General features: G+C 44.8%; 1 protein-coding gene across 6 annotated transcripts in view; it reads left to right on the top strand.

The window, feature by feature from the left end:
- The first annotated feature begins 8905 nt into the window (after window positions 1-8905).
- Window positions 8906-23711, top strand: part of ITPRID2 (ITPR interacting domain containing 2) — an 87877-nt gene continuing 73071 nt past the window's right edge. For 2 of the 6 annotated variants that reach the window (XM_048485975.1, XM_048485974.1), the window contains exons 1-2: window positions 8906-9371; window positions 9849-9894. In XM_048485975.1, the coding sequence (XP_048341932.1) occupies window positions 9233-9371; window positions 9849-9894 (185 nt within the window). In that variant the 5' untranslated portion in view covers window positions 8906-9232. Of the gene's footprint in view, window positions 9372-9848; window positions 9895-23711 lie in introns of those variants that run through there. The other 4 variants (XM_048485971.1, XM_048485970.1, XM_048485973.1 and 1 more) reach the window with 4 other exon arrangements.

Below are 23711 nucleotides of genomic sequence, written 5' to 3'. Positions count from 1 at the left end.
ATATAATTAACTTGCAGGCACTGCTGGTCAGGGGCTGCAGCCCAGGAGGACTGTTGCTAGCCACATGTGCCTGCTGAAAATAAAGGAACTCCTACCCTGGCCCTCCATTGCCTATCCTTACTCTGGGGAGCAGCTAGAAGAAACTGGGGGAAGGGCGACATTGCCTCTTACGATTTGATATCACTTCCAGGTGAAGAACTGTTCAAAATTCTATGGTATGGTTGCTGAAGGAAGTGATGTCACTTCCAGATCTTCATTCAGAAGTGATGACAAAACTCTGTGGTGCTGCCAACACTGTGGGGGCTGAATTTGACCCTGGGCTGTTTTAACTATCCCTTGGCCATGCAAGAGCTGCGCACCTTTATAGTGTTGCATCCCTCCCATTTCCTGCCTCCCTTGCTACTGTGATGCCCACTTGTACAAGCCTGGGACAGTCTCCCCTTTGGTTATTTACTCTCATTAGCCCCTTTGTGTGAGTTGCTGATTCAGGTGCAACCGCTCCCCCACCCCCATGAGAACCTGTGAAGAATTTGGCGGCGGGGGGGGGGGGTGCTCAGCTAACTTGTTGGGCCCTGTATAGAACTGGGTTACTTCTGATTTTGTTATCTCCCCTCCTGTGTTAAAAGCTCAGGCCTGATTTATGTGATGCCATTAAAAGTTCTGAATACAAGCCTTCCAAGCGTCCTGCAAACATACTAATATTGCGGGTCAGCAAGATCCGAATTATCAAGTGCAATGCAGAAATGTGTCCTGTAGTCCATGTTGCAGAAATAGAAAAAAAAACCCTGCTACACAAAAGCTATTGGCAAGAAAAAGTAAATGTGTAAGAACGTAATATAATTAGTGAGTCAAGTACATAACATACAGTACAAGTAGCCACATTGAAAATGAACCAAAGTACCGCAATGAATAGAACGAAAATATACAACATAAACAAAGTGGAAAAAAAGTACCCTGCCACAAAGTCAAGGAAAATTATTTAAACCCAGGTCCATGAGTCAATGAAAGTCCAAGATAGACCTTTGGGTATATCAGAATCAGAAGATGAGGTTTCGGTGTCTTTATATACCCATTTCGCTTCAAGCTTTTTCACTCCATAGAGATCAGCTGCCTGCCTCTATACAGGATATCTTTCTAGTGTAACAGACCATTACAACATTCCATAGATTATTTTAGAACAATAAATACTAATAACTATAAATATTAAGAGAACAATAAATACCCTTTATAAAAATATTTAGATAAAGAATTATTTAATTTCCCCCTTTAGGTTTAAGTTAATATTTTTTTATATAAACAGATGTTTATAAATATTTATAAATATTTATAAATATTTTAAATTATGGTTAAATTTTTAAAATAAATATATGTAATAATTATTAATCCATAGTATTTACAGATAGAATCAACATTCTTGGATGTTCAATAGGCTAGACAGCTTAAAATAATGAAGGTAACCTTTCAAGTGCAGGATTAGGTGATGTTTTTGCTCAGTTGTGAGTGAAGTTGATGATACAGAGCCCATTTTCCATGTTCAGTCCAAGCTGAACAAGAAAGTGGCCATCCTGAGCCAAATGAATCTGCTTCAGGGTCTATTCCATTTTATCACTGTAACAATTCCATGAGATAGGTTAGGAGAAAGATCCTATTAAACATTTTCCCTGGCCAGCATCTAAGCTCAGCATGGCAGACTAAGCTCAGCATGGCAGACATGGTTCTACCATCCTCCAGTTGGTTCTCATGACAACCTTGTGAGGTAGGTCAGAGTGAGACAGAACAACTTGCCCAAGGTTACATAATGAATTTTATGAAAAGCAGAGATATGATCCTTGGCCTGCCTTGGTCCTTTTCCAACACGCAAACCCAGTGGTGGGATCCAAAATTTTTAGTAACAGGTTCCCCTGGTGGTGGGATTCAAACTGTGGTGTAGCGCCAATGGGGCTGGGCAGGGCATGATGGGGGCATGGCCGGGCATTCTGGGGGTGGGGCATTCCTGGCCAGGGGTGTGGCAAGGATGCAGCTGCTGTGCCAGTCCTTGGGCGGGAAACGAATGCACGCAAGCGCAGGCTGCCACACACACCGGTGCACCGCCTGCTAGACTTCTTCAAGTTCTGCGTGCTACTGCTGAGAGGAGGGGCGTAACTAAGGCAAAAATCACGTGGCAGCAAAAATCACCAATTAGTAACCCCCTCTCGGCACACACAAATAATTAGTAACCTACTCTCAGGAACCTGTGAGAACCTGCTGGATCCCACCTCTGCGCTAACCATTGCACCAACATGCCCAAGCCCATTGACTGAGCAGGATAGGAATCTAGGTCCTTTCTGCATAAATCTGCTAAGAACATTTGCAAAATGTTTTCAGTCCCCCCTTTTGTTTGCACTCACCCCCTGAAACAATTCCTGGCCACCATTTTCTGGTTTTCCCTGTGTGTGGACAAATGAGTTCTTCATGTTTCACAGCCTCATGCTGCTATTACCTGAGTCTTCTGTAGTTGATGCTGTGAAGATGAAGCCCCCCCAAAATCTAAAAAATGTTCCAAAAATAGGACAAAGGGCTTCTGCAGGCAAGGAGTGAACTCAAAAATGGCATCTTAAAGGGACAGCATACACAGGAAGCCTTTCAAAAAACATTTCAGCCAAAAGAATCACTAGAAAAGAGGATCCATTTAAAATATTTTGAGCCTGCAAATAAAATGTTTTTGGGGAAAACAATGCAGAACTCCTTGGAGGAAACGTTTTATTTCTTGCTCCTAAACGTTTTAAAGTGTCTGTGTGGAAAGGGCTCTGGTCTTCCTGGCTGAAGTCCCAAGTTCTGTATATATGACTGCACACTGGCTGTGGGCAAAGATACAATCAAACACTTAGCTCCTGTTGAACTAAGGCGGATTCCTCATGGGCCAAAAACAGTGGTGTGAAAACAGTATAAACCCTTTTACATTATTTTAAACCATTTTGCACTGTTTTCAAACCATTTTCACGCTGCTGTTTTTGGTCCAATGCAGAATCCACCTAAGAATCTGAATGACTTTGCGGATGGTTTTGTCACTCAGACTCTCTTCCCTGCCTTGGTGAAGATTGTTATGCTGTGGTTTTCTCTGATGGGGATTGGCCAATGATAACCTAGCCCTTGATGGCGTCGTTTGCCCTTGATGGCGTCGTATGATTCGCGCTGTTAAATTTTCATGCTTGATGGTCAACCCAGAGGACAGCCTCTGGGACAACTTCAGCATATCTCACCTTGATACACGAACAGGGTTTTCTTGAGGTAGTTTGTGAGACAGAACGTCTCTTTTTGAATCCAGGAGAGACCCCCAGTGCACTAAAGGATACCACCAAAGTAGGATTTTTGCATGCAACCATTCACTTCTAGGCCTTAAGCCTCCGTTCTGCTCAGATTTGGATTTCCAGAAAGCACTAGCTACTTAAATCCGCTTAACTGCAAGTTTTAGGGGGTTTAAAGGCTTCAAATGAATTCAAATGAGATTTTAAAAGGTTGCGATCGGCAGGAATTTTATGGAGTGCCAACAGAATCAGAAGAGGATTATCAAATTTTAGCTCTTAGCAATGAACAGGCAATAGAAGGCCAAGTGACTTACGATGAACCGTTACTTATTTATCCTGTAAAAAGGAACAGCTTTTCAACGTAGAGCAAGCAATCTCCATATTGTACATTTCAGTGTTTGGCCTTTCCCTGATTTATTTGTAATTAGAGATGAGGATACTTTGCTAAATCCAGGAGGAGCAATACCTCAGGAGTAGAGCTACTGGGACTTGGTTTGATTCCCAGTATTTCCACTTCAAAAGGGACTACACATTGCTGGAAAAATACATTGAGTAGGATGTCAGATGTCAGTCAAAGGGGACAGAACTGACCTACTGCACACCAACATTTACCAGTGCAAATTCTATACATGGATTAATAGCTTTCATTGTAACAAAATATTTGCATGTGAAAAGATAGCGACTTAAAGAGTTTTAGATCTACAGGGTGGGTGGGTGGGGGGATACAGTGAGCCCTCCCCGCAATGTGTTTGTGTATGTGTGTATGCTTGGAGGAGAGATCTCAGATTTACGTCATTCAGGAAACAGGCTCTTGAGATCCAGAGAGGCCCAGGTCACTTCCAGCATTTGAGGCCTCTGGCCACAAAAAAACTGCTGACATACAACATGCATAAAAACAAATTGTGCAACTTATCAAGTATCCCCCAAATTAGCAAATGTCTAAATGCTTTGCTTTGAGCTTGAGGGCCAGGGCAAATGGCCCTCCTGTGCCACCTCTTTCCCCCTTCCCCACCCACCAATTGGCCCTGTCAAGAAATGATTGTGGATCATGGTTCAAACTTTTATTTAACCCTGAGGATCACTGTCTGACCTTGAGGGCTAAGTCACTAGGTCTCATCCTAACTCCTGTAACTCCATCTGAAAGACAGGTGGATTTACCAGGACAAGTACTTTTAGAAAGCATGAACAAATGGAGCCATGGGGGGGGGGGAAGGAAGCGATGATACCCCAGGATGCCCACAGATGCTTGGCACCCAGTGATGTCTGCCAGGCCTACTTACTTTTTAACCCAAGAGAATTCTGAAGAACAGAATTTTTTCAAAAGTCATTCCCTACATACATATATTCATTTAGAACAGGGGCTGCAACCTGCGGCTCTCCAGATTTTCATGGACTGCAATTCCTATCAGCCCCTGCCAGCATGTTTCTGGTGCTAGGGTGCTGTGGGTTTTCTGGGTTGCATGGGCATGTTCCAGTAGCATTTTCTCCTGACATTTCACCTGCATCTGTGGCTGGCAGGTGAAACGTCAGGAGAAAATGCTACTGGAACACGGCCATGCCACCCAGAAAACCCACAACACCCTAGTGTTTCCAGCCGTGAAAGCCTTGACAATATATTTCTGGTGCCTCTTCTGCTTGAGGTGGTTTGCAATTAAATACTGCAGAATTAAAACACAGGCTATTTAAATACGAAGAGCTGAGCTCATCCCAAATAAGTAAGTCACCCTGAATTTAGCCACACACAGACGTTGGGCTTGGAACCTCTCTCTGTGTGTCTGTGCAAGCAGCAAACTTCCTCTTTCTTTGGAAACTGAATCTGAGCATTACCTCTTCCCTGAAGCAAGGAGCCCATCCCTGCTTTCCTCAGCCTCTTTGGTGCAGAGGATACTTAGAAGAACCCAGGGACCCTCTGAGGTCACAGGGACCAATCCTGCCGGAAGCCGTTGCCCTGGGCATAGCTTGGAACAGTCCAACATTCTGCAATTGACCTCATACCCCTGTGGAAGGTCTCCATCAGGGCTTTTTACATTAATCAAAATAAATCCCTTTTGATTGTACTATTTACCCACAGACCAGATCAGAATGATAATTACAGGCCGGCGGAGCAACTGTGTAATACCTTGGAGGGGGGGCGGGAAATACCAGAGTCCAAGCCTGATTATTTCTTGGAAACTGGCATCAAGTCCTCGTCCCAAATGCCACAAATCATGAGTAAAATGCGACCGTGATACTTGCAGTGTTTCAAGTGGCGTCACGCATTTACTTAATTTTTATTGATCTTAATCGTTTCCCGTCTGACTCTTCGCGGAAGGTGCTTGAAGCCGAATGCAGAGAGTTGCAAAACATGAAAAACAACAAATGCATATGTTGATCACTTTAAAAATCACTCAAAAGGAAGCCTGAGTAAACTAGACAGACTTTAGCTGACACTGGAAATGCCTGAATGTTCAGTACCTGATGCATACCAGTGGAGACATTATTCCATAATGAAAATGCTACCACAAAAGAAGCACAGTCTTCATGTCTCCCGTATTCCAGACACACACAATGGGGCATGCTGATACTTGGCGTCTTCCATATACCCTGGTCCCAGACTACTGTAACGGACACATTGGCCCTTTCTGCACAAACCTCCTACAATGTTTAAAATGTTCGTAAAACGTTTTCATTCCCTCATTTTTGTTTGCACTCATCCCCTTGAAACAATTCCTGGCTGCCGTTTTGTGCTTTTCCCCTTTTTTAAAAGTCCTGTGCTTCAGTGTTTCACAGCCTTATGCTGCATTCTCTACTCCTCATACATGCGATGCTTCGAAGATCCCCCCCCCAATAAAAGGACAAACAGCTAAATGCTGCAGAAAAACAAGCAAGGGGGAACTGAGTGAACTCACAAAATGGCACCAAGGAGGAAATTCAGAGAAGTGGAGAAACATAGTGAATAGATCACACAGCCACTGAAGAGGTTGTCAAAAACACTTCAGCCAGAGAATCACTTTAAAAGGGGATTCATTTAAAACATTTTGAGGCTGGAAGTAAAATGTTTGGGGGTCAAAACAATGCAGAACTCCATGGAGGAAACGTTTTATTTCCTGCCCCAAAACCTTTTAAATGAATTGAACAAAAAAGCCCATTGTTAGTTTTCACTTGGGTCTTAGTTGCATGCACAGCTTACCACAGATTGTCCCGGTGGTCAGACCTTGCGTCTCAGAAACATTTCTTGTGAAATCATTCCACACACCTCCACTGTCCCTGTTGTTTCCCCCTTGTCATTTCAGTTACATTTATTCCACACACTACTGCTGAAAACTTATTATTCCCAGTAACGGTTGGGTGTCATACGTGATGCAGAAGAACAGCAATAACAAATGCCAGAGAACCATATGCTAGAATGCTGAGTTGGTCAAACGGTACACACGATTTTGGGCTGCAGGGGGTGAATAGGAGTTTCCAGTGTGCCTTTGCATACAAAACTCCATGTACAAACAGTAAAGTAAGAACAAATAATGTACTCCCATCCTCGGCTTCCTCTGCTAGTTTCTACTAGTACGTATGAGAACATTCTGAGATGTGAACTTTCACAAGAGAGCCACCAGGGATAACAGAACGTTAGCGCCAATTCCAGATCCTCAGGGGTCCACCTCAAACCCATGTGTCTTTGAGGCGATTATGGGAATGGGACCAGCTACCCATCATGTTCTTCTATATGCTGTAGTCCAGAGGGTACTACCAGTGTTGCAAGGATCCCCATCTTGATTAGGCAGAAGATCAGTCTTTTCTGCAAACCTGGGCCAATTTAGAAATGACTGACACGTATATACTCGATCCGCAGGGAAAGGCTACCCATTGGTATTAGATATAGGATAACTACCTAATGGGAAAAGAAAGTGAGGGAAAGGTTGAGCTCAACCGAGTTCCCAGTTTCTCCTTTCCTACCCGACAGATGGCAGAGGGATCGTCTGACTAATAATTCCAATGGAACCTGTAACTAAATTTGGCCCTTTTCAGGAGACACAAGACTCCAGTTCCTATGATTGAAATAAATTGCTTATGGGTCAACCAGAGGTCTTTGTCAACCAGGATAGCTCTGAGAGTGCCAAGTTGTAATTCAGTTCCCAGGTGCCTGGACTCAATTTGGACCAGGACCACCGCACTCCAGGAGAGAGGACTCCATGTTTTCTCAAACTCACCCGGGGGCAGGGAGGAGGAGAGCCAGTGTGGTGTAGTGATTAAGAGCAGGTGCACTCTAATCTGGAGAACAGGGTTTGATTCCCCGCTCTGCCACTTGAACTGTGGAATCTGGTGAATCAGGTTAACTTCTACACTCCAGCACATGCTAGTTGGGTGACATTGGGCTAGTCACAGTCCTTCAGAACTCTCTCAGCCCCACCCACCCCACAGGGTGTTTGTTGTGGGCGGTGGGCAGAAAAGGAGGCTGTAAACTCCTTTTTAGTCTCCTGTAGGGAGAAAGGGGGGAATATAAATCCAAACTCTTCTTCTATGTAACTCATTATTCACATTCATCTAGCTATTTCAGGTCAAGAAAAATTGGGTTATTATGCCTTACAATCAAGGCCCCCTACATCTGGGCATTAACAGTGAAATTCTAATAGGGTTGATGGGTTCCCCTTGGCTACTGATGGGGGGTAGGGTTGCCAGTTCCAGCTTGGAACTCCTGGAGATTTGCAGATGGAGCCTGCGGTGGAAAGGGACCTCAGTGGGTACAATACCATGGAGTCCACACTCCAGAGCATTCATTTTCTCCAGGGAAATTGAGTTTATCTCTAGTTTGGAGATGAGCTGTAAATCCAGGGGATCCCCAAGTCCCACCTGGAGGTTGGCATCCCTACATCATAAACAGGTATGGATTCTTCTAGGGCTGTGATCCCCAACCTTTTCCACTCACCTACCACTTGGCAACCCATTTTCCCCAAATCTACCCCCATATTAACAAACCCATTATGCACTTTTTTTCACGTACCCCAAAACGTTCTGGCATCTACCCCAGGAGGCGTACGCGCACCCCAGGTTGGAAGCCACGGTTGTAGGGCGATGGACTTCAAGGGAGTTTAGAAAACTGTTAACTTGATCTCGACACGGTACTCTCTTTGCACGTCTGAACGTGTGCCCGTGTCGTCACGAAACAGGGCGAAGCAGGAGGCAGCGGCTGGCTACGTGGGCGGCGGTGGTATGAGGAAGTCAGGCGAGGCTGCCCCAGGGCGGACAACCCCGGCAACCCCACTGAGCCTCAAAGCCACGCACCCTCCCGGGCCGGGGCGCCCCCTGCAGGCTGCCCTGTCCTGCCACCAACAGCGGGTTTCGGAGGCGCTCCCCTGCCCGGGCAAAAGGGGAGCCCGAACACCCGGCTGGGTTAAACTTTCGGGTTGCCCTTAGCGCGCTTCTCCGTAACAGCCTCGGGCGGGCGTACTTGCTCGAATCTAGGCATTGGGATCTGTTGGGCAACCGCGTTTCCTCTCAACGGGGCGGAGAAGCATTCAGGCGGCGTCCGGGACGGAGTCGAACAAGATCGCTGCGGGCGGGAGACGGCAAACGCAGAGTTTAACTTCGTTCCTTTTTTTTTCCGCCTCCCTTTGCTCCCGCCCTGCCCGCGGGGTCGCCCTCGGCTGCGGCGCTGCGAGCGGGCAGAGCGCGCGGAGTCGCCCGGGGATGGTGGGGCAGGGGCTAGAAGTTTCCCGCCAGCTGTGCGCCGGGCAGATGTGGGGCAGCCCCCAGCGCTGCCCCCTCTGGTGGTCCTAGCGGGGCGGGTGGCCCCGATCTCGCCGTCCCGGGCGAACTTTGCAGAAGGACGAGCAACTTCTGCGGCGGGAGCTCCGCTTGCTGCTACACCGACCCGCCTCTGGGTTGGGCTATTCTTGCACGTCTGTAGGCAGTGGTGGGTCCTGGTGGTGCTGAGCGAGCGACTCTGCCGGGCAAGAGCCAGCCGGAGAGATCCCATGGAGGAAGCGGGCGACGGGGGACGAGGGGCCGTGCACAAGAGGAAGGCCTGGGCGAAAAGCCGAGATTCCTGGCAAGCCTCGGAGGCCGAGCGGCTCTCGCCAGAAGCGCCGGACCTGAACCCGGGTCGGGAAGGAGGTCTGTGCAAGCGCCCACCGCAGTCCCTCTTTTCTCGCATCGGTCGTGTCTGGGAGCGGAAAGGTCAACAGCCGCTGGACCACCAGCTGTGTTGCTGCAATCCCTTAACAGGATAGGAAGGAATCCCACTGATTTGCAAGGGGCTTACTTCTGAGTAAACGTGGCTAGGATCGGATGGGGTGACGGGGCCCCCTGCAGCTGGGATTGAGGAGACTGTTGAGCCTGTAACTCTAAACACGTGTGTCCGGGCGCTGAGATCTGTCGAGCTGGCTTCCAGGGAGGGTGGTGAGACTTCAGCCACGCTTACTTATGAGTAACGCTTCTTTGGGCTTGAACTCCGAGGAGCCAAATTATATTTGGGAAATTAGATGTAGCGTTCCCCTCCCGCTGTTTATTTCCTGCACTGTATTGTTTTTATTTGCTCTCTTTGTAATGCAACTCCTCCATTATAATCCATTGTTTCTCTCCTTTTTCCAGGCAGTATTCCAAACGAAAAAATTGCAATATGGCTTAAAGATTGCAGGTAAGTTAGTGGTTTGATGAATTGCTGTAACAGCTGAAACTGTCACTTTAATTTTGGGCAGGGAGTGCGCCTGTTTTCACAGAGTTGTGCGTTTCCAAACCTTCCATGGCCTTTGGAAAATGTAACTCTGTTTAGGATTGCGCTGCTGGAAAGAGCTTCTTCAGTTTTGTGGGTTGTGGGTAAGACGCTTTGATGTGTAAATCGATTGCCATAGAATCCTGCCCAAAAAGTGTGCTTGGGAAAGCATTCCACACACTTGCTTGGGAGCCAGACTCACTGAATGCTTTGGGTCTTGCTTCTGAGTAGACCTGCCTGGATCATGCTGTCAGGCATGTTTAAGTCTGTTGATTTCATTGGGTTCACATTTTCCTACTTCTGTGTTGGGCTGTGACCAAATCCTGTTTTTTATTTTTATTTTTTTCCTGTGTGTGTGTACTTTTAGTAAATCTGTTTAGGGAACGAAGTAAAAAAACCAAACCTCTGTCAGTGTTGTTTGCTTTGCAGTTTACGATGTTGTTCAGGAAACAGCAGCTGTTCTTTGGAACTGCAGGTTCTGTGTCATAAAGAGAGACGCGAAGCCACAGTGTAATGTTGTAGTTTGGAAACATGATTTTTTTTTTAAGGAAACAAATTCAATCCAGTATATTCCCTGCAATTTGTGATTTCAGCTGTTGTCTTGAATGCGTTGGAGCTGCAGTCTTGAACGTGTCACTTTGCAATTAGCTGCGTTTCCTTCCCTGTAAAATAATATGTTTGAAATCTGGTTGTTGTAAGACTCCGCTGAACAGTCATGTGTAGGTTTACTGAGAAGGGTGTTTGTTCAGGTTTACTCTTGGGTGAGGAAATACATTAAGTACTAGAACCTTACAGTGCAATTTGTGCAGATTTTAGTCTGGTCTAAACCCACTGAAATCAGTGGGTTTGGACTGCAGTATCTCTCTGTAGAATTGTGCTGTTCCTCTGAAGTCTGTTACCTGAAGTGAGTTGCTTTGAAGTCAAACATCTAGGTGCAAATGTGTCCAGAACGGAAGTCCTCCTGTGCCATCTGGTGTTACAATTACTCGGGTATTTCTGCTGATACTGAGAAATGTGTTTTATTCCATTAATATTGCAGAGGCTAGTTAGCTGTGGTATACTCCAGTTGAGGTTTCTCAGGAGGATGAAATAATCCAGGGAGTCATTGTGAGACAGAGTGATGCAGCGGTTAATGCCAGCCTTGGTAGAGAACAATTAAGATCGGGACTCTGGTAATCTAGGTTCAAATTTCTGTACAGGCTCGTCCTGACTGATCTGACAGGGTTGTTGTGAGAACAAAATGAAAAAAGAGGTGTGTAGAGAACCAGATATGTTGCCCTGAATTCCTTAGAAGAAAGTGGGAAATAATCAACATGGTGATTATTAGGGAGACCTGTGTTTGAATCCTCTTCTTAGCTGCAAGCCTTACTTGGTATCCTTTGATCAGTCACTATCCTCCTAGTTAAGGTTGTTTAGAGGGTAAAGGAGGTGAAGCTGAGGTGCGCTGCCTCCTTTAGAGTAGGGGTGGAGGAAAGTCAGATAAAGATTAAAGTTGCTGATTGCACATCACTCCAAAATTCTGCGGTTAGATTTTTTAATTTAAGAAAGCCAACTTCCATTTTTAAAAAGAAGTAATTATAATCTATCTGCGGAGGGTTTTGGTTTGCTGGTTTTAGGAAATTATTTTTGAAGTTTAACCTCTATGGTTTAGGAAAAGGCACAGTAATTGGATGAACCTTGGAGGGAAACAGGCATTATGGTTTGGCTTTTACCCATGCACACATTTGCATTGTACTGAATCCAGCCATTGGTCCATCAAAAGCAGCATTGTCTATTCAAACCAGCCGCAGATCTCCATGGTTTCAGGTGAAGGTTTTTCAAATCACCTGTTGCCTGATCCTTTGAACTGTAGATGCAGAAGATTGAACCTGAAACCTGCATGCTAAGCAAAGGCTCTTCTACTGGGCCACAGCCTCTGTCCTAGTTACTCACAACCCCCCCCCCCATTTTTATCCTGAATTCCTTGCTTCCGTTAAATGTAAACCAGCAAGACGGAATAGCTGTTCCTCCCATGTGCTGTTTTTGCAATTGTATTATACACCTTTAATATTTTATTTCATCTTATTCATACCCTACCTTTCTTTGCACTGGAGACCTAAAAGTATTTATATTCTTTTTCTATCCTCTGTTTTATGCTCACAGCAGGCCTGTGAGGTAGTCAAGGTCACTCAGAGAGTTTCCATGGTCGAGTGAGGATTTGATTCTGGGTCTCCTGGATCCTAGTCCAACACTTTTACCCTACACCACTAATAATTTCAAATAATTTAACAACCTGTTCTGGTGGTGGGATTCAAATAATTTAACAACTAGTTGTTTACAAGCACCATTTTAACAACCGGTTCTGCCGAAGTGGTGCGAACCTGCTGAATCCCACCACTGACGTTTTCCTAAACCATAGAGGTTAAACTTCAAAAATCATTCCTGAAACCAGGAAACCAAAATGATCTGCAGATAGATTATAATTACCGTATATACTCATGTATAAGTTGAGTTTTTCAGCACATTTTTTGTGCTGAAAAAGCCCCCCTTGACTTATACACGAGTCAGATGTATTTTAAAAAATATTTTAGGGTCTTTACTTTGTCAGCCGCCAGGGGGCGCAGTTTTTAGGCTAGCACAGGGGTCTGCAACCTGCGGCTCTCCAGATGTTCATGGACTGCAATTCCCATCATCCGCTGTCAGCATGGCCAATTGGCCATGCTGGCAGGGGCAGTTGGGATTTGTAGTCCATGAACATCTGGAGAGCCGCAGGTTGCAGACCCCTGGGCTAGCAGCACCAAAATTTCAGGATATCATCAGGTGACACTCCTGATGATACCAGCCAAGTTTGGTAAACTTCGGTTCAAGGAGTCCAAAGTTATGGACCCCAAAGAGGGTGCCCCCATCCCCCATTGTTCCCAATGGGAGCTAATAGTAGATGGGGCTACATTTTGAGGGTCCATAACTTTGGATCCCTTGAACCAAAGTTCGCCAAACCTGGGGGTTATCCTCAGGATAATCTCTTGCTGATACCAGCCAGGTTTGGTGATGTTTGGTTTAGGGGGTCCAAAGTTATGGACCTCCAAAGGGGGTGCCCCATCCCCCATTGTTTCCAATGGGAGCTAATAGCTAACAGAGGTAGTTTACTGTTTTTCTTTGAAATAAATATTCAAAAACATTTCACCTACTGATGCCTCAATTAATGTAATTTTATTGGTATCTATTTTTATTTTTGAAATTTACCAGTAGCTGCTGCATTTCCCAACCTTGACTTATATGCGAGTCAGTAAGTTTTCCCAGTTTTTTGTGGTAAAATTAAGTGCCTCGACTTATGCAGGTCGACTTATACACTAGTATATATGGTACTTCTTTTAATGGAAGCTGGCTTTTTTAAATTAAAAAAATCCAACCACAGAATTTTGGAGTGATATGCAATTAGCAAGTTTGATCTCAGTAGTTCTTTCCTCTTGATATTTTTTGGGGGTGAGAAGGGGAAGTTGGCAGCCAACTCTAACCCTGAGAAGTTTCCCGATCACTAGTTAAAAGCAACCTTCCCCATTTTTTCCAAATAAACATATTTCACTGTTTGATTGCAAAATAGCGGCGCTGAACATTCCCCATGCAGCTGATTCCAGTATTTCAGACAAAAGTTCAAAGACAGTGTAACAAACCACTGTTGGAACTGTGGAAGAATTTCAAACACTGATTATGGTTTGGCATATCATCCCAAGGTAGGCAGTGTACCGCTTATTAATTGGTCACGGTCAGACTCTTGCCCAAAGACAGGAGGCTGCTGAAGAGATGGCAGTTTCCTTGTGAAATTTCCTAACCGTGTTTTTTGTTAGCAAGGTCAAGGCCAAGAGTTGCTGATTTGTAACCAATCAGCATCCAGGGACAGACTGATCAGCATGCCAAAGTTTCTCCTGCTGGCCACCAGGTGTAACTCCAGGCATCTCCAAACAAACTTGTCTTGTTTTTGATATCAACCGTGGCTTTGCTTTATTTCTGTTTTATTTTCTGTAATATTTATTGTAATATTTATTGGTTTGAAATATTTATATATCCATCTCTTTCCCAGGTATCCTGGGACCACCAGAAAATTTCCTTTTCCTTTTCATCACTGTGCCTATTGTTCTAGGACAGTGGTTCTCGGCGTTCCTAATGCCGCAACCCTTTAATACAGTTCCTCATGTCGTGGTGACTCCCAACCACAAAATTATTTGTGTCTCGGTTCCTATGACCATCGAAAATATGTGTTGTTCGATGGTCTTAGGCGACCCCTGTGAAAGGGTCATTTGACCCCCAAAGGGGTCACGACCCACAGGTTGAGAACCGCTGTTCTAGGAGAAAAACCCAACAGAGAGAATTGTTCCCCTTGGGCGGCAATCTTGCTTACTGTTGTTGGAAGTCATGATAAGATATTACAATTGACTGCATTGCTTCCACGTCACAGTTATGCTAATTGGGTTTCCGAGCCTGTTGATAATAAAAAAAGGATTGTTTTGTTCTGATAAATGCATTGTTTTGAAAACATTTGACTTGTCAACAGTTTGTTTTGACAGGTCAGGTGCCTGATCCTAAGCAGAATATAGTATGGATGGAAGAGTGTTGGGTGGGGGGGGGGGGGAGCAGAATTGCTTTAGCTATTCAGCAAGCGTTTTGTCAGATTGCTGAGACTTCGTCTTTTGTTGTTTTGGCCAATGAAGGAAAGCCAGTGGTTAGCTATCTAGCTCACATACTTGAGCTTTAGAAGTCTAGGATGAAACACTGATGCGTGAATCAAGCAAGCTGTTCCCAGGTCTGGAAAGGGGAAAGGTTTGCAGTATTTGCTACACAGCAGAAGCTTGGAATTTAGATCTGGCATATCTCACTGATTTGATTGTAAATGACTGTTTCATCTGGGATGAGGAGTGTAAGGGGGTGGGAAATACTGCTTCTGTGACTTAAAGTCTTGTCTGAAAGGGAATTAACTTTTCAGCAGAAACCAGACTTTAGCAGCTTTGTTCTCTCTGCAGAGATCTGCAGCTGAGGCTACAAGGGAGTATTTTTTTGATGGAGGGAATAATTGTCCTCAGGGTCATTCAGAGATTCTCCTCCTTGCAGAAAGAACTTCTGCTCAAAAGTTCATTTCCTCAGTGGGTTTTCTTTAGGGAAACAGTACCGCTGCAGAGGCTGCTTGGTGAAACTAGCCCTTTTGGTTAAATTAAGTGGCTGGGCATCCCATCTCCTGTATTTTGCCCCCCTTTAACTGTTCTGTTATCAAAGGAGGAAATTGCCTGCCTGATTTGTAAAGCAATGTCAGGAGTGTTCTCCAAACTAATGCCTGCAAAGGATATATTACGCATGAAAGCCAGAGTTTGCAGTGGGTTTTTTTTTATTGCCTTGCTAATTTGTAGCTTGTTTGAAAATAACTTGTTTCGGTTGTACCTCTAGCTTTGATGCTCTGAAATATTTTAGTACAGCTGTGTGGGATAGAACATTTAAACTTATCCTTGAAATCCTTCCACATTCTCCTCGGGGCTAAGGAGGGCTCAGCCAGAACTTGTTCCTGCCTTTGTTGTTGAAGCTGCTGCAAAGTTTACAGTGCTCTTCTAAACCCGTTTATGGGTTTTATACCCTTCTAAAGGGTGTAATTCTCTTTAGAATCTCAACACTTCAGTCCTGATCAGCGTTTCATCTTTCCGAACCAAGAGAAGCTGCCTTGAATGGTGTCTGTCTACTTAAAAACAACTTGCTCTGAATTCAGTTGGCACCAATAACGGTGCACATGATAGCAGCTATAAGAAGCTGGGGTTGATTGTGAGAGATGGTTTTTTATTTATATCCTATTTTGCTCCTTAACGGGGACCTGAAGTGCAGAGGCGCAGCTTACTGAAACAGTGCCGGAAGCTTACTGGGTGACCCTGGGCCAGCCAAATTTGCTCAACCTAACCTACCTCACAGGGTTGTCATGAGGATAGCATGGAGGAGAGGAAAACAATGAAGGCAGCTTTGGGTTCCCTCTGGAGAGAAAGTCTGGGATATAAGTAAACAGACTTCTAAAGGAAGAGCAGGGCCTCTCCAACCACAAGGATTCCATCCCTAGCTGAAATTCAACATGGGCAGCCCAAGGACTAAGTGATTTTTTTACTCTGTATGCTTAATAATGGTTATTGAACTTGAACTTGACTAAGTGATTTTAAAAATACCATGAGGGCCAGGTCTTGATCTGGCCCACAAGGCAACATTTTTGCCCCCTCCCCCCCAATACGCCTTATCAGGTTCTAAAATAGCCATTGTGTGAGTGTGTGTGGTTGTTCGGATGAGTCATGGAGAGGGGAACAAGAGCACCTTGGCACCAGTGTCCTTGTGGAGCCGCAAGGACACTGTCACATCTAGTTTGGCCCTTGCAAGCTCCTCTGGCAGAGCAGAGATTCCTGCTTGGTTATTCCAAGTCTTAGGTGTTTCGTGATACGTGTTTCTTTCAGTCTCACCCTTGCTGCGCTCTGTTTGAGAACTACTGTGAAGACCAGGGGTCAGCTTTGAAATTAAAGGGATGTAGACGTCCCTCTGATGGCATTTGTTAAAATATGGGAGAAATTTACCCGCAACTGATTACAATGGCACTCTGTGCCCATGTGTTGTGAAGTCACAGGTGACTTATGGCAAGCCCTGTAGGTCTCTAGTGGCATTGTTTGAGGAGAAAGAAATTCAGGATGTAAAATATAAAAGTACTGGAGACATTTAACCTCCCTGATTCCAGTGATACTATCTGAGGAGAAAACTTTTAGTGTGTCCCTATTCTCAGTCTTGGAATTGAGTGGGAACCTGACCGGGTGGTGACGATGAACTTCTAGCCAATCACTGGTGCCCAATGGCTCCAGCACAAGTGGCTTTGGGGGTGAGGTGCGCGACAGCAACCGCTCCAATTGCTGAGGAGTGGGAGTCTTGGCGATTCACTCCCCACTCCCAGCCAGTCACTGTGGCGCAATCCCAGTGCCTCATAACTGAAGGGAGGCTGCATTAACATTCCCTCCCTCCCGCCCTCCCTTCCATTACCGTTTCCTCTCTGCCTGTCCCCTGCCTTTCTCTCCATGGCGGCTGCTTTTTCATTCCCTCCTGCCTCTCCTTCCTCCGCCCATTTGAGCAAGATGCGGGCCTGAGGCAACGTTTTGAGCACAGGAGACAAACTAAGCGCAAAGCTTGAACACATTTATTTGTTTGTTTATATGCCGCTCTCCCCGAAACGGCTCACAGCAGCTGACAATAATAAAACATAACATAATAAAACTCGATATAATAAACAATTAAAACAGCTATTAATAATTAAAATAAAATCCAGGCTAATTAAAATACAATTAAAATTAAAACATGAGGGGGAAGGATGAGGACAGAACACAGAGCAGCACAAGAATAAAGTGGGGCAGGTGGGAGAAGAATCTGTTGTTGGAGGAGAGCAATCCCTCTGGGGATGGTGTTTGTGTGTGTGTGAGAGAGAGAGAGAGAGAGAGAGAGAGAAGCAGGCAAAGAGGGAGTGAAATATCTAATGTTGGCCAAAGGGGGAAGAAAGACAAGAGAGCTTGCCCCCCTCAGTGGGTGTGCTTAACCCACCAGTAGTTGTCTAGAACCCATTTTCTTTGTTCATACAATGACCTTTACTGCTAATAAGACCATATTCATTGATGGTGTGTGCTATGGTGATGTGTTTTGCTTGAGGATATAGGTCCGAGGTCCTTGTTGAGTCTATGGGCAGGTGAGGAATTTTCAGGAGACGCATTGTGTACTACCACAAAACAGCTGCCATTGGGATCCGGAACGTGTCATAGTATGTTGGACCACTCTACTAACATCTTTTTCTGAGACAGACTATCGGCCTTTCCTTGATAGGGGAGAAGAAATGCCTATGCAGTTTTTCACCAAATTACTCATTGAGAAGTTGTCAATTTCTCCGTTCAGACAATAACTCACTGGATGGGTTTAAGGATTTTATTGAAGACATGAGAAAGACAGGAGAAGACAGTTCTGGCAAAAAGGCGCCAAGGCAGTTGATAATATGTTGCAGCAAATCCCCACCCCCACATGTGAATCGGTTCAGTTAGGAAAAGTCCAGCCTGAAGGCTCATCCCAGTCGCCAAGTTCCAAGGCCGGGGAAACAGATAAAGCAGCACCTGCAAATGCTAAAGCTCTCCCCAGCAATTCCCACCTCCCAGCAATGGCATCCTGACAGAAGTAAAACTTCTCCTGCCTTCAGTTGATTTGACTACTGCACACACAGTCCCTAATTGCACATGCACCATTTTGTTGAAACTGATTCTTAACTGTTGCCAGCCATTTCACTTTTGGACTGCATGTGTTTTTTAGGGTTTAGTAGTTTGGCATTGATGTAATGATCTCATTCTGCAACCACAAGTCCTTTCCCAGCCACCATATTATTTGCTATAGATAATGTGGTTTAGTCTTCTGGAAATATATATATATATATATATATATGTTTGTAATGCACAATTATATTAACATTCATGGGCGTGTATAGGTACAATTGGAGGCTAAAGGCGATAAAAGCTGCTGCCAAAAAACTTGGCTAGTTAGTCATTTTTTTTTTATTGATCTTGATGGTTCTCCACCCTTCTTCCAAGGAATTCAAAGTGGTTGTCTCGTCTGTCATATTATTTTAAAAAATGCATGCATTCTGAATGGGGGAATGGATCATTCTTTCTCCTCCCTTCCTCTCCAACATGCATGACTCATCAGCTGCCCTGACTCTGTAAGCATCTTGGTTGGTTTTTCTTTTCCTGATTATACCCCACAGTTTCTGCTTTCCTAGGATCACGTTTTCTTCAGCCCTTTTCCCCCTCCATTTCCTCCTCCTTACCAGCATGGCGTAGTAGTTAAGAGCAGGTGCACTCCAATCTGGAGAACTGGGTTTGATCCCCGCTCTGCCATTTGAGCTGTGGAGGCTTATTTGGGGAACCAGATTAGCTTGTGCACTCCTATCCATGCCAGCTGGGTGACCTTGGGCTAGTCACAGTTCTTTGGAGTTCTCTCAGCCCCACCTACAAATCCAAACTCCTCCTCCTCCTTCTTCTCTGCTTTGCATTTCTGCCCCTGCCCCCATAAATCATCCCCCAAAGTTTCTGCCTCTCAGCCCATTGTCTTTCTTTTACCACCAGAGTCTCTTGCCCAGTCTCTAGTTGCTCCATTGTTCTCTTGCTTAAAATGGATACAAATCAGGCATTTAAATGTGGAAGTTCTCAGATGCCAATAGGCATTCCTGGATGCCATCGGCAAAATCAAAGTTTCAAAGAATGACTGCAAGATTGTTTATTATGTGGAAAATCAGATGTAGATGGGTATAATATGCTTGGAGTTAAGAGCCAAGGATGGCAGGCACACACACTGAATCCACTTTCAGTCCACACTGGCAATCATTAGCAAGTGTATTTTTCCTTTCATCCGGCCTTTTATGCACACCCTACTTAACCCATTACTGTTTTCTTCACAGTGGGGTTTCCTGACAGTTTTTGTTCACTTGGGTCTCTTTCTTCCCCTACTTCTGCTTCTCCCTTTGGTGCTTGGGTGACAGCAACCTCCATGATCTACTGGGAAGAACTACTGTACTGTGGGTAGAGTGAGAAAACCTGAAGGAAGAGGAAAAATAATAGTTTTAAGAGTTTTTGGAAACAGCAGAGCTTCTGTAATCTGAGGCGGGGTGGGAGCCCAAGATGTGGAGGAACATGCATTTGCCCGATTCAAAACTGGTGGGAATGCATGGTCAGTCCGAAGCTGACCAAAAGTGCGTAAAAGGCCCCGGTGAACTGTAGGTGGAAAGTGTTTTGAAAGAGTATTAATCTTCATGTGTGAAAGTGCCCTTTTGCAAGAAAGCAGTTGTACAGCTTTATGATGTACTTTGACAGTAAGGTCTGTGCCCGGTCTGGTTTACTCCTTTAGACTTGGTCTTACCGTATTTTCCATCTGTGCTAAGTAGTGTCATAAACTGGCCTCAGCTGTGGATCTTAAAAACACCTGCCAGATTGGTTTGCTGGTCTTTAAGGTCCTGCAGGACCTTTGGTGGTTTCTGTTTCAGTAGACCAGCAAACGCACACGCTCTCTGTCTCTGTCTCTCTCTCTCTGTGTCTCTGTCACTCTCTCTCTCTCTCTCTCTCTCTCTGTAATCAAGTTGCACCTGACCACTGGCAATCCCGTAGCCTTTTCAAGAGGTGCATCTGCCATTGGCACCAGATGTCTGGAATGTTGGTCTTTTCTTCAGTCTCTTGTGTCACCAACAAATGTCCCAGTTCCTCTTTTTCCCCATCCCTCCCTTTTTTTGCATATTCTGCTGTCCCCTCTCAACTCTCATCCTTCCTTTTTCTCCTTCAGTCAGACTTAGGTCTGTCCAGCTATGGTCTCTTTCTTGTAGCGACCATATTCTGGTGCTTTTTTTCTTACTTGGCTTCCATGCCCACACCAAGTGGACACAGCCCTAAAGCAGTACTTTATTGTCTTCTGCCGGTACTCAATCAAACAGGTTTTTCAGCTCTGGTTTTTCAATGCAAAGTATCTGATAAAAGTGCTGAGCAAAATAATGATCCATAGTTGCTATTGATTTAATATAAGACTCCTAGCCTGTTTGCAGCCCCTCCTCTTATTGTGTGGCTCAAGCTCCTTCTGTTTTCCTGAGGTCTTGTATCAGATTTTTCCAACCCACATTTACTTCCCTCATTTTTACCGTGTCATCATTTTACTGCAGAACTTCCCCTTGAGCAATCGGAATATTAGTGAACATTCAGTCTGAAGCATCTCAATGAGTGCTTGGGGGAGAGGAGAGTTCTTTCACAAGTACAAAAATAGTAAAGAAATTTAGTAACTTGAGGGCATTTCTGAAAATTAGATTTCAAACAAACTATTAAGTAAAGAGGGTGATCACAAAGAACTGTATATTTAAATTTACAGTTCTCACACCTGAACATACGAAATTGCCTTATAGCAGGTTCTCTTAGCTTATATCCTCACAACACTCCCGTGACACAGATTAGGGTAAGAGACAGTCAAACTGTGAGCACAACTGTCAAACTGTCAGCTCTTGCTGACCAAAGTAAGAAATTGACTTTGGGCCAGTCACTGTCTCTTAGCCTAATCTGTGTCACAGGAGTGTTGTGAGGGTATAAGCTAAGAGAACCAGCTATTATGTCTTGAGCTCTTTAAAGGATGGGTAGGATAAAAATATGGGATGTTGGATTCTAGACGCAGGGCATCTGCCCTCCGTTGTAGCTGATCACCCAAACCCAACTGAGGCTACCTGAATTGGAGACAGCTGCCATCTTTCTTCCTCAGAGCACTCCCATCCTCTTGACAGACTGACCTGTCCCCCAGCGAAATGAAATAATTAGCAATTTATGCCAACCCAATACAGGAAGAGGAGTTTGGATTTATACCCCACCATTCTCTCATGTAAGGAGTCTCAAAGGGGCTTACAAACTCATTCCCTTCCTCTCCCCACAACAGACATCTTGTGAGGTAGGTGGGACTGAGAGAGTTCTGAAAGAACTGTGACTAGCCCAAGGTCACCCAGCAGTTTCATGTGTAAGAACAGGGAAAGAAACCCAGTTCAACAGATGGGAGTCTGTCACTCATGTGAAGGAGTGGGGAATCAAACCCGGTTCTCCAGATTAGAGTCTGCTGCTCTTAACCACTACACCATGCTAGCTCAGTAGTGGTTTACCTAATTATATGTGCTACTGCAGGTCTGGAAATTCACAACAAAGCAAAACAGAATGGCGGTCAGCAAGTCCACAGGCAAGCCTCATTGGCTGTACTTCCTAAGCTTAAATTTTGTACATTTGCATTCATAGCTGCCTGTCTGATTGACATTTTAACCTGAAGATGCAGCTGTGGGGAAAAAATGCTTTACGCTTATTGAGGGAATTAAAAGTGCTGGTTGGGGAGAGAGGGGAACTGCATTTGATGTCCTCGGGCTTCGTTGCCCTCAGATTGGGATGGCTGCGGCTAAATGGATCTGGCTTGTTGTGAACATGTTAAACCGCAGTGAGGGGAAGCCTGCCCTGTGGAAATGTTTAAAAAGCAATAGAAATATTTTAAAATCTTGTTTCAATTTTCACAGGCGAGGAGATTGTTCTGCATAGTATAGGGTTCTTAAACAGTTGTGATTGAATTGTAAGGAGTTGCAGACCTCGTGAGATTTGTCCTCTTGGGTTGGAAACTAGTGTCCAGAGTACTGAATCAGGAAAGAGAAACTGTGTGGGTTGTTTTTTTTTTCTGTACAAAGTCAATGAGCATTGTGGCTGGGTTGATTTTTTTAATCTGCACTTGCAGCGTATTTCCTTGCATGAGTATCAGTACTGCCCAGAAGTTCCTCTTTCCTTCTTATTCTCTAAATTTATATAACTGGTGTGGGAAAAAAATCAACATGTTCACTTGCGCTAGAAGAGTTTAAGTTGATTTCATGGTTTCTTCTGTTGGTAGGGCCAACCTGAGAGGGAGCCAAAAGGGCTGTTTGACGGCCTTTTCCATCTCCTTTTTATTTCTTTATATTTATAAGCTGCCCTCCCCCAAAGGTTTGTGCCCTGATTTCTACTTTCATTTATGCCTTTAGTTGTTGTTTCAGGTTTTGTGGGGGTTTTCTCCCTGGTTCTTTAAAGACCATAATTAAAGGTAGTCCCCTGTGCAAGGACCAGCTGATTACTGACCCATGAGGTGATGTGGTAGTTTGCCATTGCCTTCCCCAGTTTACCCCCTGCAAGCTGGGTATTTATCCTTAGAAGGATGGACGGCTGAGTCAACCTTGAGCTGGCTACTTGAAACTGACTTCCCTTGGGATCAAACTCAGGTCATGAGCAGAGCTTGGGCAGTGCTGCAGCTTACCGCTCTGTACCACAGGGCTGTTTCCAGCCCACTTTTTGATGATTAGACTGCCATGGTCAAACCACTTCCTTTCGTCCCTTTGCCCTGAAGATGAGCAGTTATGTTTTTATTCTTCAAAGGGCGCTAAAATATCGATATACTGTTGTAATCGATAGATCAGGCAGGTCCTCTGAATTCCCAGCTTTCATTTAAAAAGTTTCTTCCCTCATGGATATATTAGAAAAAAGGCACTATCTTGTCCAGGGAAAGGTCTGGAAACTGGAAAATGTTTGGGAGGAGCTAGCAGACTGATGTGCCGCACTGAGGAAGATTCATCCATTCGTGATATTTATGTCCTGCCCGTTTTTCAACAAGCTCAGGATAGCCTATCTTGTTCTCCTTACTTCTGTCTGACCATCACAGCTATTCTATGTGGTAGCTGAGGCTGAGAGACAGTGAATGGTCCAAGGTCACCCAGTGGGATTCCAGGGCTGCATGGGGGTATAAATTTGGGCCTCTCTCGTCCAGCATTCCAACCACTGTACTGTACCTGGTTTGGAGATGGAACAGTTTAGAAAACAAAGAAAAATCCTGACTGGGGTAGGTGTCCAGCTGAAAGATCGGCATTTGCTGGCATATCCTTCGTTGGTTTTCCTCAAACAATTGGAAATATAATTGCTTTTATGGCTCTTCTGATGTGGAACAAATGTCAGTTTATTTCTGGTATCCTCCTGACAGCCCTAAGTGGACAGATCAATCTGCTGTTCCCATTTTACAGATGGGAAAGTGGCATGCATAAGGTGGCGTTTGCCTGTTCTCTGTTAGAAAGGTGAGCTGGTCCCTTCTTTCTCCATGCCTTTGAAAGTCAATACAAATATTCAAAACCAACAAGAAAGTTTATGGTTTATGTTCTTAGCACTCATGCG

This window comes from Sphaerodactylus townsendi, linkage group LG02 (genome assembly GCF_021028975.2).
Source record: "Sphaerodactylus townsendi isolate TG3544 linkage group LG02, MPM_Stown_v2.3, whole genome shotgun sequence".
Lineage (NCBI taxonomy): Eukaryota > Metazoa > Chordata > Lepidosauria > Squamata > Sphaerodactylidae > Sphaerodactylus > Sphaerodactylus townsendi.
The sequence above is the reverse complement of the archived record's forward strand: the minus strand, read 5'-3'. Positions and strand labels throughout refer to the sequence as shown.